The sequence below is a fragment of the Ambystoma mexicanum genome, chromosome 9 (genome assembly GCF_040938575.1).
Source record: "Ambystoma mexicanum isolate Mex_15411 chromosome 9, UKY_AmexF1_1, whole genome shotgun sequence".
NCBI lineage: Eukaryota > Metazoa > Chordata > Amphibia > Caudata > Ambystomatidae > Ambystoma > Ambystoma mexicanum.
Genome location: NC_090931.1, coordinates 630539138 through 630554426, shown reverse-complemented (window position 1 = coordinate 630554426; position 15289 = coordinate 630539138). Strand labels below are relative to the sequence as shown.

General features: G+C 48.4%; 1 protein-coding gene across 3 annotated transcripts in view; it reads left to right on the top strand.

The window, feature by feature from the left end:
• Positions 1-15289, top strand: part of SUPT6H (SPT6 homolog, histone chaperone and transcription elongation factor) — a 1195112-nt gene that overhangs the window by 303453 nt on the left and 876370 nt on the right. For all 3 annotated transcript variants that reach the window (XM_069615328.1, XM_069615329.1, XM_069615330.1), the window contains one exon: positions 7246-7347. In XM_069615328.1, the coding sequence (XP_069471429.1) occupies positions 7246-7347 (102 nt within the window). The remainder of the gene's footprint in view (positions 1-7245; positions 7348-15289) is intronic.

Genomic DNA, 15289 nt, shown 5'->3' with positions numbered 1-15289 from the left:
AAAGGTGAAGGTAATTGGGCAGAAGGCCAGGACCCATCAGGACACAACAGCCGAGGCCACCAATCTCGGCTACTGTGGGATTTAGCATTGGAGGGAGAGGGGGGAAGGAGGTGGTGGCGGAAAGTCTTGAGGAACTTCTGGAATTTGAAGAGACCCTGCTCAAGACAGAGAGGAAGGCGGGAGCCTGTTCCAGATGAGGGAGCCAACTGAGGAAAGAGATCTGCCACCAGCTCAATGCTTAGAGAAGTGCTTAACAAGCAGAGAGTTGGAGCCGGATAAGCGCAAAGATCTGGAGGGAGAGTATTTGGTTAGAGTAAGTTGTAGATAGCGTGGTCCCCAGCCCCAGACAGCCTTATGGATGATGCAGAGGGATTCGAATTTGATACGTGCAGCAACTGGGATCCAGTGGAGAGATTTTAGGACTGGAGAGATATGTTCCCTTGGCTTGAGGCCAAGGGTAAGTCTTGCAGCCCTCCTTCATATAAGCTGGAGGGGAGGAAAGAGGTAGAAGGTAGTTTAAGGAAGAGGCTGTTGCAGTAGTCCTGCCTAGAGAGTACCAGAGCTCTAGACACATTGAGCTTCTTGGAAAAAGTGAGGAAAGGAAGGATACCTCTGAGGAGGTGGAGTTGACAATGCGCCTTCTTGGCAAGGTCCAGGATGTGAGAGAGGAAAGGGAAAGGGGAGTCTAAGAGGACTCCCAAGGTTTTTGGCTCCAGTTGAAGGAGAAGGGGGAGAGCCCCTAGAGGGTGGATAAAGTGAAAGAAGGAAGGACAGAACAAGAGTCCCACTAGGAAGGATCTCGGTCTTGTTGGCATTGAGGCAGAGATTATTAGAGGCACACCAGGACTGGATAGCAGATGGGCAGTCAGGAATGGTAGAGCAGGTAGGCAGAGGGTCACAGGGAAGTTTAAAGGAGTGCTGGGTGCCATCTACAAAACACAAAGTGAGGGGAGAAAGTGGAAATAAGGTGTTCAAGCATTGCGAGATTGACGTTCAAGAGCCAGGGTGAGACGTTGGAGCCCTGGGGAGCACCACAGATGGAGATAGAGGTGCGAGAAGAGAAAGAGCCCAGGATAACCTGGGAGGGACTGTCGGTGAGGAAGGACGACAGCCAGTCCAGTACCCGCTCCGAGATACCAAGGGTATCATGGAGCCGTTTTACGAGGATGGAGTGGTTGACCATATCAAATGTAGAGGAGAGATGAAGTAGCATGAGAACAGCTGGAGAGTTTGTCAAGAGATGCGAGCAGTTTCTGTGCCTCTGGATGCTCAGCATCCAGATTGCTCATTGTGTAGGCAACCAACAAGCTCATTATGCAGAGTCAATTGGGTGGGAAGACACTTCTCCTGGAGTTTGACAAGGAAGGCAGTGAGAGAGATGAGGTGGTAGTAAGCCGGACAGGAGGGGTCGGCAAAAGGCTTTTTCAGGAGGGGGTGCTCAAGAGAGTGCTTGAGGGAAGAGGTGAAAGACCCAGTAGCAAGAGAGTGATTGCAGAGATCAGCAAGTGCAGGTGCAAGGGAACAGATGTCCTTAATAGATCTGGAAGGACCGGAGGAGACCTGTTTGGAAGAGACCTTGATAGAGCGGGCAACCCTAGTGACCTCGTCTGTGGTAGGAGAGGAGGAGAAGAAAAAGGCTGCGGGAGGATGGGAGGCCAGGGGCAGCAGGGTGATGGGAGGAGGGGGAGGAAGGAGTGCTCATGATGTCATGAGTTTTGGCAGTGAAGTGTGTGGCCATTGCAGTGTAGAGGGCGTGAGAGGGAATAGGCGAGGTGGAGACTGCAGAAGGATTGTCTAGTTCCTTGCATGTTTTAGAGAGTTTGGCGTGTTGTTGCATGCTCTAGAGACGTGAACCTGGATGTGGGCCCTCTTTTAACGAATGGAGAGACAATATTGACTTTGGAGAAGGCGACAGACCAGTTTGTCAGAAGATGAGCTTGAGGTCTGCCACTTCGTTCCGCATCCCTGCATTTGCGCTTCAGGGCTGCTAGATCAGTCGTACCAGGTGTTACAATTGGTGGCATGTTTCACGTGGATCTTCATGACCGGGTCAAGAATGTCGAGACTGTTAGTGATGGCAAAATGGAGGTTGCTGAGAGCAGTCAGTCTGCAGTGGGAGGAGAGGGGATGCGAAAGCAGCAGCTGACATTTGTTTCATCGGGCGGATGTCTGTGAACAAGGTTGGCAGAGATGGGGAGGATGGGGTGGAGAGGGTCCAATCAGAGGGCCAAGAGGACCCTAGTGGGAGGAGGCGAGGGGGTGGTCTGACCAGGAGAGAGGGGTGGCGTATGAGGCAGAGAGCAGAAGATCATTGTTGATAAAGGCATCGAGAGTATGTCCAGCCAAGTGGGTACGATCAGAGGGGATAATGGGGAGGGAGAGTGAGGTGCAGAGGTCATGGAAGATGGTGGATGCTGTGATTGAGGAGTCAAGGTGGATATTGAAGGCGCCCAGGAGGAGTAGTTTAGAGGAAGATGTCAGGAGAGAGGAGACATTAGCCCACTCTGGGAGGAACAGAGTGATTGAGCCAGGTGGCCTATAGATGGTGACAATGGTCATGGAGGAAGTAGGAGAGATGGCCAGCTTGCAGACCATGCTCTCGAAGGAGTATGGCTGGGTGGGTATGATGAAAGAAGGGACCCACTCGGGGAAGATCAGAGTAACGCCAGCACGGTTAGGCCGAGGCTTACATATGATCTTGTATCCATCAGGGAGAAGGCAGTCCAAATCGGTGACTGAGCTGGCATGAACCACGTCTCGGTAAGAGCGAGGATATTGAGGTCAAGGTCTTCAAGAAGGAGGCAGATGTGAGCAGAGTGTATGATAGCCGAGCGTGAGCTTGAAGTGTGGCTAGCTGAAGCAGGTCTCTGCGTTTAAAGGTTTTCCGATGAGGGATACTAGGGCGTTGTACACCAGCTGGAGGAGGAAGTGGGACAGAGAGAGGAAGGAGTAAGAAGCGCAGGAAGGAAGTTGATGAGGGACAGCAAGCACTGGCCAAAGAGGAGGTTGGGTTGAGGACCCTGAGCCATGATGGTGCCATTGCAATACACATTAATGATGCACCTGGATGATAAGCCCACCAGAAGTACTTTCCATCTAATGCCACCATTAATGGGTCAGGATTAGAAAGGGGAGAGTAGAGATGAGTCCAGAGATCAGGGGAGGGGACAGAAAAGAGGATATTGGTGACAATCGGTCTGGAGGTTGCGCTGACGTAGGTGTCTGCAATGGGTAGACCAGGGTTGGTGGTCAGGAAGTCTTTTTTTTTTTTTTAACCTTTTCCTTCCAGACTTCGTGAGAGGAGGAGGATAGGTAATAGTAAAGCAGTTAGAATAGATGGGCGAGATGGTGAGTTCCATGGGGTAGTGGAGAGATAATGATGGAGGATAGGAGGTACTGCACAGCACAAGCACAAACTCACAAGATGGCCTAGTAGCCGAATAAGAGCGCAAACAGATTCAGTAGAACCACTTGGGTACAAAAACGAGGGTATAGAGTTGTAAAAACATACCTAGGTTCAAAATTACCAATAAAAGGACACTCATGCAGAAAAGAAAATGGGGTATAGTAAGGCATAGGTAAAACAGCAGAAATTGCCTTACTGGCATAGCTAGGTTCAACATTGATGAGTGTTAGGCAAGATTTGGTGCAGTACCCTTTGGGAGACTACAGCAACCTTTTCCTCCTGGCAGTAGGAACCCAACCATTGGTATAAGTCTGTACTTCACAGGTTGGTAGTGTGGCTGAGCAGCCAGGCTTGTCTCAAGATGGGTCAATGTGAGCAGTAGGGTTTTTACAGAGATTCACAGTGACAAGTATCCAAATAATCACTTACACTCAAGCTTTCTTGATGAAACCATTATTAATTTAACAGTTGATTTGAATATGCCTTCTTCAGAAGGGGCAATATAGCACACAAATACACTCTAAAATATGCACTCTTAGTTTCTCTAAATCATTAAGTACCCAGTTGGGATGGCACACGGACGCTTGCTACACCCTCAGGTGACTTAAATAACTAGGATACTGTGGACACTCATATATTACTGGTACAGTTAGAGCAATATTGAGATTGGTGTCAAAGAAACGTGTTTTAGGAATAAAGAAAAGGTCACACAAACATTCTGAAGCAGGTAAGTACTTTTGAGCCCCCCAAATGCAAAGTAAATTAACCTTTTCCTGGAGGAAAGGTCAAACAAAGTCAGAGGTAAGAATAGTCTTTCCGTTAGCCAGGACAGCCAATGTTAAGTTAGCAATAGTCTAGGTGAGCTGAAGCACCTCTTGCAGGTAAGTAGAAGTTTTGCACAATGTTTTAGCAGTCTTTGCAGAGAAAGTAGAATCAATGTAGGGCCACAAGCTGGGAGGCTTGTGAGGGGTAAAGCTGTATACAACTCAACCGAAGCAATCAAGACAAGTTTCAACTGAGAATAAGTAAGGCTACACAACAAAAGGTAAGTCCCATTAGGTTTACAGTACCTTAGGCCTACCGAAATTGATTCCAGCTGGCTTCTATGCAGGTTTGCAGATCCTGTTGTCTTGGGCCTCAGTTGTGGGGACGAGAGGGAGGATGTCTGAGGACTCTCGCAATACAACTTGAAGCTCAGCGGCAGCAATGGGCAAACTTAAAATCAGTGGCACTTCACGGTTTTAGCTCCTCGCGTCTCAAGCAAATAGCACCACTGCATTTCTCGGCTACCTCTTCAGACATTCGTCTCATCTCGGGTCCAGCACTCTGTTGAGGTGGCTCAAGCTTGGTCAGTCCGGCTTCCTGGGAGTCTGACTTAAAAGCGATGCACTCAATCTGGTATTCCTCTCCCTGAGCTACCTCAGTGTGCTGGACCCCAGATGCGAGGAAAGTCCAAAGTAGTATCTGAGAACCGCAGTGGTGCTATTTGCTTGAGACACGAGGAGCTGAAACCGCGAAGTGCCACTGATTGAAGTTTGCCAGTTGCTGCCGCTGACCTTCCATTCATAGTGCAGGAGTCCCCAGAGGTCCTCCTTCTTGTCCCCATGATTGAGGCCCAGGAACAAAGGATCTGCAGGATCTACAACAATAACAGAAGCCAGTTGGAACCATTTCTTCTAACCAAAGGTATTGTAAAACTAAGGGGACTTAACTCTTGTTGTGTAGCCTAGCTAGCTCTCAGTTGACACTCTTGATTGCTTTGCAGAGTTGCTTGCAGCTTTGACCCTCACAAGCCTACCAGCTTGTGGCCCTACACTGATTCTATTTTTCTACAAAGACTTCTAAAAAACATTGTGCAAGACTTACCTGCAAAGAAGTGCTTCAGCTAGCCTAGACTTTGGTCTAATTGCATTGGCTGTCTTGGCTCCCTGAGAGACTCTTCTTACCTCTGACTTTATGCTTTACCTTTCCCCCAGGAAAGGGTTAAAGGGATGGTCTAGTAAAAATTTTTATTTAAAAAATAGATGGGCCACATAAAAAAAAATACTAGCATCCTCAGTTTTAAAACTTCCTATGTAAAATTTTGAGCTATTCAAGCTCAAAATTCGAAAAAGCAAGCACAGGGGCGCAGCCATTTTGTGAAATGGAGGCCCTCCTGTGCTGGCTTTTGCCTTTTGCGGCACTAATGAAGGAAAAGCCAGCCAGCTGTAGTAAACAAAGTCTACCGCTGGGTGGCTTTCCCTTCATTAGTGCCGGGACTCGGAGGAGGCGGACCGGAGACCAGAGCCTGAGAAACTTGGAAAGAAAAACCGCAGCGTTTTCCAACACAACCGCGTTGTCTGCCTGAATCTGCTTTCCCATTTGGGGCTCTGGGAGCCCGAGAGCCCCAAATGAAAAAGCAGATTTAGGCAGACAACGCAGCATTTAGCATTTCCCATTTGGGGCTCTCGGGCTCCCCACGGGGAGCCCGAGATCCCCAAATGGGAAATCAGCTGCAGGTAGAAACACTACGCGGCATGTAAACATAACCGCGTGTGTTTCTGCCTGCTGTGGCTTTCACTTTGGGTCTCCGGTGCTCCAGCACCGGAGACCCAAAGTGATAGCCACAGCAGGCAGAAACACACGCGGTTGTGTTGGAAAACGTTGCGGTTTTTCTTTCCAAGTTTCTCAGCCTCTGTAACATTACTGCTCACATTTCCCCTCTTGCGATAAGCCTGGCTGCTCAACATGCTACCTAAACTGTGTAGTACAGACTTCTACCAAAGGTTGGTTTGCTTACACCTGTAGTCATAGTTGCTTGTAGTGTTCCCAGAGGGTACTGCATTCAAACTTTGCCTAACAGTCTTAAATGGTCTTGAAGGCGTAGAGCTACACAATCTGGAGAGCAGATTGAGGGCTTTTTCTGGCATAACATGCTAAGTTTACTGCAAAGTACTCCGATGGAATACCTATGCTTGGAGCTTGGGCTATTATCATTTAAAGCAATGTCACTGAAGCGTAAAGGTGAACGGTTTATTCACACTTAGATTGCGACCAGAGTTTTCATGATGGCGCGAATGGCTGGGCACTGGAAGGCTTGGACTAGGGAAAAAGATAAATATCTAGAAACAGTAAACCAGCTAGTCGTAAAAATAAATTGGCAACCAGATTTTTTCACGCGGAACCAGTTATATAAAACTAAGTGTTCTCGCGTAAATTAAGTCAGTGGGACTGGTTGTGTAATTACACCCACTTGGGAACAAAACTGCATCGGTATGTCCAGGTCTCAAGTGGTCCATCGTTTTACGCGGCCACAGCCATATCTTTTGATTTGCCCTGATCCCAAAGTAAGATTACGCCTTCTTACAAGGATTTACCAACTCCCTGTATGGTCATTTATTGGGGGCCGACTAAAAATTAGTCAGGAAAGTCGTTTCTATAGGATTTGTAAAAATCCCAAGAATCTGGAAACAGTGAGACATATTTTCACTGAATGCCCAAAACTCGGCCATCTGTATATGCTGTGTTTGGGACATCTGGTTCATAACTGAGTCAATTCTGAATGAGGACTTTGGGCTCACTATTTAAACACAAACTCTACATTGACACCTATTGCTCTGTGCCAAATCTGGGCAAACATTAAGATACATTTTGAGTAAAAGTATTAGTGCTTTTACTGGTGGATTATTTTTCCTTATACCTGTGAGTGGGAACCTTTTTCCACACTCAAAGAATCTTTCTCTTTTTATGGGTGACTCTACATAGTGTCGTTTAAAAGTTATCCCCTTTGACAACTGAACCTTACCCTCTGCTTCAAACGCTCCAACAATATATATTTTTTTAACCTTTTTACTTTACAGGTGAAGAAGCTGAGGAGCCAGAGGATGAGGAGCAGAAGGGGCCAGAGCTAAAGCAAGCCTCCCGACGGGATATGTATGCAATTTGTCAAGCTGCTGGATTAGGTAAGTTTGTAGAATTCTTCCTTGGTATCTGTGGTCTTTGTCTAGCAACCTTTTTCTTAAGTTTTTCCAAATTCTTAACATACCTATTGGAAGCTCACAGTATTACAGATCCTGTGTCCAGAATGAAACCCCCATTCCCTTGCATGCTCTTCGATAAGGGCTCGTTTGAAAGGCAGTTTATTCTTCTTTCCTGATGTCTAAAACTAGATGGCTTTGCTTCCCTGTTAAGGCAGGTTTTGTAGAATACACTGATGGGGCATCTATGTAACCACTGTCATTCATGCCTTTCATGGGGTGAGAGTTTGAGGTGGGATGATAACATGCCTAGCAAGAAAGAGAAGAGACACCTCTCAGGCCAATACACTTCCATCACTGCCACCCACCTTCTCGGTCATCCGACTCATGAAGCGCATGTCAGTTGAGGCTTTCGCCGCCACCTTCTCACCCCCAGTCCCTCTTTGGCTGACTCTCACCCTGACACAGCCCCCTCCACGCTGCTATATCTGATACTCTTGCTATCCTCGTCCCTGTCATGAGAATCCGCCTGAAGCCCAAAGCGAAGTGCAACTCCTGGTACGACTCGGACCTCGTCACCCTAAAACGCAAGTGCAGGATGGCCGAGAGGAAACTGCTTGCTTCATGTTCATCCTCTGACAAACTGGCCTGCCGCCTGCTCCAAAGGCAATACCGGCTCTGTCCTCACCAAGAAGAGAGCTTATATCCAAGACCGCGTCTCTGCGGCATCTAACCAACTCGGCTGAACTCTTTAAAATCTGCAAGGAACTGGCAAATCCTGCTGCCGTCTCTACCTCTCCTGTCCCTTCCCAGGCCCTCTGCACGGCACTGGCTTCTCACTTCATCTCTAAAACTCAGGACATCCTGTCCTCACTCTCCTCCTCTCCCCTCCCTCTACTCCCTGCTCTTCCTCTGTCCCTTCTGCAGACACCTCTCCTCCCTCCTTCTCTGCCTTTCCCCTGTTCTCCGCAGACAAGGTTTCCAGACTCCCTGGCTCCTGCCCTGACTGATTTCTGCAATCACTCCTTCGCCACTGGAGTCTTCTCATCCCATTTGAAGCACTCCCTTGTGCACCTTCTTCTTAAGAAACCCTCTGCCGACCCCTCTTGCCCTGCTAACTATCGCTCAATCTCCATCACTCCCTCCCTGGGCAAGCTCCTGGAGAAACTGGCCATCTCCCAACTTAATCTCCACACTGAATCTGTTGGTTGTCTTCATGACCATCAGTCTGGCTTCAGAATTGCCAGAAGCACGGAAACTGCTCTCCTGATCATCCGTGAAGACCTGTTCTCCAACCTTGACTCTAACACCCCATGTGTCCTCATCCTGCTTGATCTCTCTTCTGCCTTTGACACTGTCAACCATGCCATCCTGCTCAACCGTCTGCATGATAACCTGGGTATCACTGGCGTGGCGGACTTCTTTCCTCTCTGACCGTCCCAACTGGTCCAACTTGGGTCTTTCCTCTCTATCTTTTTTTCTACCTGTGGTGTCCCTCAGGGGTCTAACCTCTCTCCCTGGCTGTTCAACCAGTACATGGCACTCCTTGCCCACCGCATTGCCGCTCTCTGCCCCAACTTTCAGTGCTATGCGGATGACACCCAGCTCATTTTCAGGCCACCTTCGGTCTCCTCTTCTCCTTCCCTCATCTCAGACTGTCTGTCCGCTATCCAGGAGTGTTGTGCCACCAATAACCCCTGCCTTAGTGCCAGTACGACTGAGATTCTCCTCATCGGCACATCCGCTCCCTCCTTTCCTGTAGCTCTCTGGCCAGCCTCTCTTGGCCCTCTTCCTGCTCCCACCAGCAAAGCTAAAAGCCTCGTGGTCATCTTTGACTCCACACTCTTCTCTCCTCACATTTCTGACGTCTGTAAGAAGTTGCACTACCAGCTGCACCTCCTCAGAGGTATTCTTACTTTCCTCTCCTTCCCCCAGAAGCTGACTGTCTCTAGAACTCTGCTTCTCTCTAGGTTGGACTACTGCAACAGCCTCTTTCTAAATCTTCCTGCCTCTACTCTCCGCCCTTTGCAGCTCATCCAGAACAGGACTGCGAGACTTGTCCTTGGCCTCAAGCCCAGGGATCGTATTTCCCCTGGACTGAAATCTCTACACTGGCTCCCATTGGCTGCGAGGATGAAGTTCAAAACCCTATGCATTGTCCACAAGGCCTTCTGGGGCCTCAATACCTTCAACTCTCTCTTCCTAAATATCTGCCTCCTCGAGCTCTTCGCTCATCCGCCTCCAACTCCCTGAGGGTTAGTCGCTTCTCCAAGCAACGAGTTGGTGGTGGATCTTTCTTCGGCTGGGGCCTCCCTCTGGAACAGCCTCACTGCCTCCCTTGAACTTGAGGAGAACCATCTCCGGTTACGGAAGCACCTCAAAACCTTTCTTTGCTTCTGCTTTTTCTCCTCCTCTCCCCTGCTGACCTCCTGACTGTATCCGGAGCTGCACTGGTTACCTGGACATCCTCTGATCTCGGGCCCAGGTCCCCCCCCCCTCTCAAACCCCCCCCCCCAAGCATCAGACACCTGCACTGCCCGCCTGGCTACCCCTGCACTTGGGGACTGTTTCTGTATCCCTACAGTCCCCATACAGGGCATTGACACTGATGTCTGCACTTGCCACATGCTGGACGTTACTTTACTTGTTATCTATTCCCATGTACTGCACTGCCCCCCCCCCCCTCCTCCTTCCCATGCACCTGCGCAATCTGAATGACACCTGGCCAAGTAGGATTGTTGTCTGTCCTCCTTCTGTTCCCCCTCCCTTGCCTCGTTACGCCTTGGAACACTTGTGTATAGGCGCATTATAAATGCCATATGTCATATCATATCTCAAGGTAGTTAACAAGGACAGAGGGTTGGGAAATATTTTTTCTTTTTGGTGCTTTAATCCGATAGATTTCTAGGGCACATCCTTTCTTTTTGTCTTGACTGCTGAGCTGACATTTTGTAGGTAAGTAATGCCTTCTGCTTTACTATGCGTTGCTCATTCTTATGGGGAAATTGATCAGGCCATAAGACTATCCGTAGTAAGAAATGATATCTCACTTTATGGCTTTGTTTGGATTTTTTACTACTGCACACATCACCCTAAAGTGAAGTCAGACTCTTTAACGTTTTCGCAGAGTGGCGGTTGCGAGAAAGCAGCAGCGAGACATCGTCTGGTCTTGTCCTGGGACTATCTCTGAGACGGGTGGGTAGATTTAACGGCCGCCGAGATTTTAAGCCAATCTAGTTAAACCTTGTCATCCGTTTGTAATTACGTTTTTGACGTGATGTTTTTGCAGAGCGAAGCTAGCAAGCGCAGCTCTGCCTCAGCCTGCAGCAACTTGAGTGCCACCGTTGTCGGAGCCAGAGAAGCGGCGTAGTACTTGGAGTCCCTGTAGCCACGGTAGTGAACCAGGTCCCCCTGCCTTCTCTGTGCTTAGGAGCTGTGGGAACCTTCAATCTGGGCTAGACTTTTTGAAGGAGCCGTTCCCGCCCCTGGGACTCTGCCGCGGGATTCCAGCACCTTGGGCAGGCTGGGACTGAAGACTGGACGACCTCCTTTGGCCGCCAGACTGACACGTTCTCAAAGCGAGGTAGGGGATTGTGCCCATCTCTCATCCAAGGCGTGGGCGTCCTTCCTGCCCGAACTCCCTGGTGGCTGCTGTTTGACACTGCTGGGCACAAATAGCTGAAAGGGAGTCGCACAAGACCCCCATGTTTCCTGTCAGGTTTGTAATACTGTAAAGTCTTTGCGCTGGACACTTCTGGAAATAAGGATTTATTGTATAAAGTGTACACCAACGGATTGCGGTGGGAGTGTTTTTGGTGCAAGCATTGAAATTATTGAGAGCGATATAGAAGGAGCTGCGAAAACGGCCAGTTATCACTTTATATCTGAAGGTTTAACCAACATTATTTAACCTCCCACCCCTATCTCGGTACCCCCCCACAGCAGAACGTGGTGGAGTGCGGTGGGGGTGTTTTTGCGTGTTTTTTTTTTTTAGTGCTTTTGTATTTCGGTTTGTGCTCCTCTCTCCGTGTATGAGTGAGGCTGACCAAATTCCTTGTAAAATTATTTCGGGCCTGTTTGCTTCCATTTGGCCGACTGTTGTCCGCCGCTGCAGAACTTGTGCTGCCTGTAAGTGCTTTTCATTTTTTACTTTAATTCCGGGCCGCATTGAAGATGGGCGACAGTTATTGATCACTTAATATGTATACTTTCAAGCGTAACTGACATTTGGTACACGAATACCAGGCATTGGTGAAGAAGGCTGATGGTTGTTGAACTATATGTTATGTTAAAGGCACTTATATAGCGCACCCTCGCCAACGGAATTGGTCCCCAGGCGCTCTGGTGGATCTGTAAACGGGAAGGACGACGTGTAGGGTTAGTCGGGAGGAGGAGAGTGGGAGAAGTGGTGTGCTGTTGGCAGCTTCAACTCGGTATACACTGAGTGCTGGGCTTTGGTGCAAGTATCGGATTGGGTGAGACCTTGTGTGCTGTAGGTGATTATGTGTTGTTGATGCGGTGTGGTAAAGTGCGTGCGGATTGCTGGGAGAGAGATGGTTGTGCGGCTTTTGTGTGGGTTAAGTATGCAGAAGATTGAGGGTTGGGTTAGTGGTGGTCTGTATCCTGATTCATGGACTTCTGGTTCTGTTAGAGCTGTATCCCTGTGGGTGGGGTTGTTGCTGGTTCCTTGTGGGCTGTTTCGCTGTGGTGGTGCTGCGCTGATCCAGCTTTATCATAGTGAGTATTGTATGGACTGATTGGTGTATCTGAACCTTTTCTTCGGGTGTGGAACTGGGTTGGTAATATCTATTCGAATGGATTGTGTCCTCCCACGTATTCCTCATCTTAGATCTATCATTACCTTCAGATTTGCTGCTTCGGAAAAAAAATGTCTCTCTCCACCAGAGGGTGCTTCTCTCGAGGTTGCGGCGTCGAAGTCCCTCGGCGCCATCCGTTGTGCACTGACGTCATCCGCTGTATAAATGCCTCGAGCGTGCCCGTTGGCTTCAGTTCCGTTTTTCCGTTAGCTTTGCTTCGGATCGTTACAAACCGTGCTTCAGTTTTTGTGAAGAAAAACGTCATCTTCATTGAACCCTTCCACACTGGAGACCGGGTTTAAAAAATGTCTAATATGTGGAAAGAAAATGTCCTTAACCGATCCACATAAAAATTGCCTCTGGTGTCTCGGTGCCAGTCGATGACCCATAAGGCCTTAAAAGAACGCAGAGGTAAACTGGCAATGGGGGAGGGTTCATTGAAGTCTACTTCGATGGGGAAAGACGCGGCCGAGTCTTCGCTAAAACATCATAAGAAATATAGGTCGAGTAGATCTGGGAAGTCTTCCCCTTCGTCCTCTAAAAAGACAAAGAAAAGACGGCACCAATCTCCCTCTCCCTCTTCTTCCTCGACATCTGAGGAAGTGATAGCATGCCCTTCGAAGCATGACTCCAAGTAAATGGGAAGCCTTTAGAGTTTCCATGTTAAGATTTTTGAGAACGTGGCCCAGATCCCCTCAAAAAAATCTAAAGAAGACCATGCCCCTACTCATGAGAAACGTGACGGGGGAAGATCCAAAACAAAGTCCGACAAAGTTGTCGGGTGTCCAGGGACTTTTCCCGGTCACCTCATAAAAAAGACCTATCGGTGCATAAATCGAAGGTAGAGTGAAACATGATGGCGTCAAGCTATCGTACGCCATCGAAGTAGACATCGACGCCATTGAATTCTTAGAAGACTCTCGAGTACAAGGCGTCCACAACGCCTTCTAAAAAGGTTATGTCGTGTACACAGTCGACATTTTTCGAAGGGCTCCTTCGACAGTGTCGATGGTTTCTACAAATCCCTCGACTGCCTCAATCATCGAAGGCTCCTTGACAACATCGAAGGTTGTTGTAACAGCATCAGCGCCATCGACTTTTTCGTCGACGCCCAAGCCCTTAACAATGTAAAAACCTACATTACCCGAATGTTTTTCACCCTGAGAATAGGCATGCTTTTTTTAGGACCATGTCATCTATCTACGAGGGAGAATCGTTAGCAGATGAAGAAATCACCTCTGGACAAGGCCTTTTCTAGAGGAATTGATTGATCCTCAATCCAAAATTCAGGATTTACAGGAATGCCTGCAAACAGCAAGTGGTCTGGACACCTTTCCAGAATACGAATTTGATAAACCAGACCCATTAGAGCATGTTGATGCGGGCTACAGAAAACAAATGAATAGAGTCACTGAATTTATGCGATGGGGTAGAAATTCACCAGTCTATCAAGATGATGATATGACTGATATTGTATCAGGAACACCTCAGCAAGACCCCATTCTCCCATTTCATATTGCCTTGCAAAGGAGGGTTAATTCTGCATGGCAACCCCCTGAAGCCATAGAGGCAGTTAATAAAAAGTGTGTGTCTAAATATAGAGCCTGTAATTCTGATCCAGAATACTTAAGCAAGCATCCATCTCCAGAAAGTCTGGTAGTTCAAGCTGCTACCACCACTAGAAATGCTGCATACCCAACAATCCCTCCGGATAGGGACGACAAAAAGGTTGATGCATGGTCTAGGAAGATTTTTACATCAGGGAGCATGACTTTGAAATCCACTAATGTAACCTGCACCTTGGCAAGGTTTACGTATACCCTGTGGGACTGCTTGTCAGCTGCAGCTGAACACATCCCAGAAGGTGAAGAACGTGATGGCTTTCTTGCCATAATAAGGGATGGCAAGGAGGCTTCGGGAGAATGCCTTCAATCAGGTTTGGACACAGCTGACCGTATCAGTAGGTCCACGGCAACTAGCACGGTGCTACGTAGATTTGCGCGGCTAAGAAGTCTGGGTTTGCGCCGGATGTTCAATCCAGGCTTTTTAATGCCTTTTGACGGCTCGAGGTTGTTTGACAGCAAGGCGGATTTAAGTTTGGAGAAGCTGCAGACCTCCAAATCGGTGGCTAAATCTCTGTGCCGCTATAAGACAACCTCAACAGCACCCCTACACAGGCTCATCTTCCTGGAGGGGTCATCCTTTTTGTTATTACTCAATTGAAAGAGGACAGGCCAGTCAGAGGTCAAAGAAAGTTTCCTCGGGGGCGAGGTAAAGGTGCTAGATCTGCCCCAGCAGCAGCATCTGTCCCTTCAGCCGCTGCTGCAGCTGACGCAAAACCACTCTGAGGTTTTGATCCACAAGACCCCAGTGGAAGGCACGATCTCACAGCATCTGGAAGAATGGTGGGGCATTACTTCAGATGCTTGGGCACTGGAAACAGTATCCCAAGGTTACTGCCTTCCTTTTCAAAAGAAACCTCAGAATCACCCACCGGGATACAACTGTCAAACATCCAGATCCGCTCCTGTTGCAGGAAGTTTTAACCCTGCTACAGAAAGGTGCAGTAGAACATGCGCCTGTAGCAGAAAGGAACAAGGGTTGGTATTCCCCATATTTCCTCATTCCAAAGAAGGACGGAGGAGTGAGACCCATCTTGGACTTGAGAAACTTGAACAAGTTCCCAAGGAAGGACAAGTTCAAGATGGTCACACTTTAGATCCTTCAGGCTCTCCAACTCCAGGATTGGTTGGTATCATTGGACCTTCAGGATGCTTACTTTCATGTGCCAATCCATCTCAAGCACAGAAAGTACCTAAGGTTTGCGATTGGCAATTCTCACCATCAGCTTCGAGTTCTGCCATTCGGGTTAACCTCCGCCTCAAGAGCTTTCACCAAGTTGATGGTGGTGGTGGCAGCGAGTCTCAGGAGAGGGGGGGATTCATGTCTACCCATATCTGGACGATTGGATGATCAAGGCACGTTCCCCAGAACAAGCCCAGGATCATCTGTCCAAGACTTGCCACTTCCTTCACAAACTAGGGTTTTCTCTGAATTTAAAAAAGTCAAACATGATACCATCACAGAAACTCCAGTTTATCGGAGCAGTC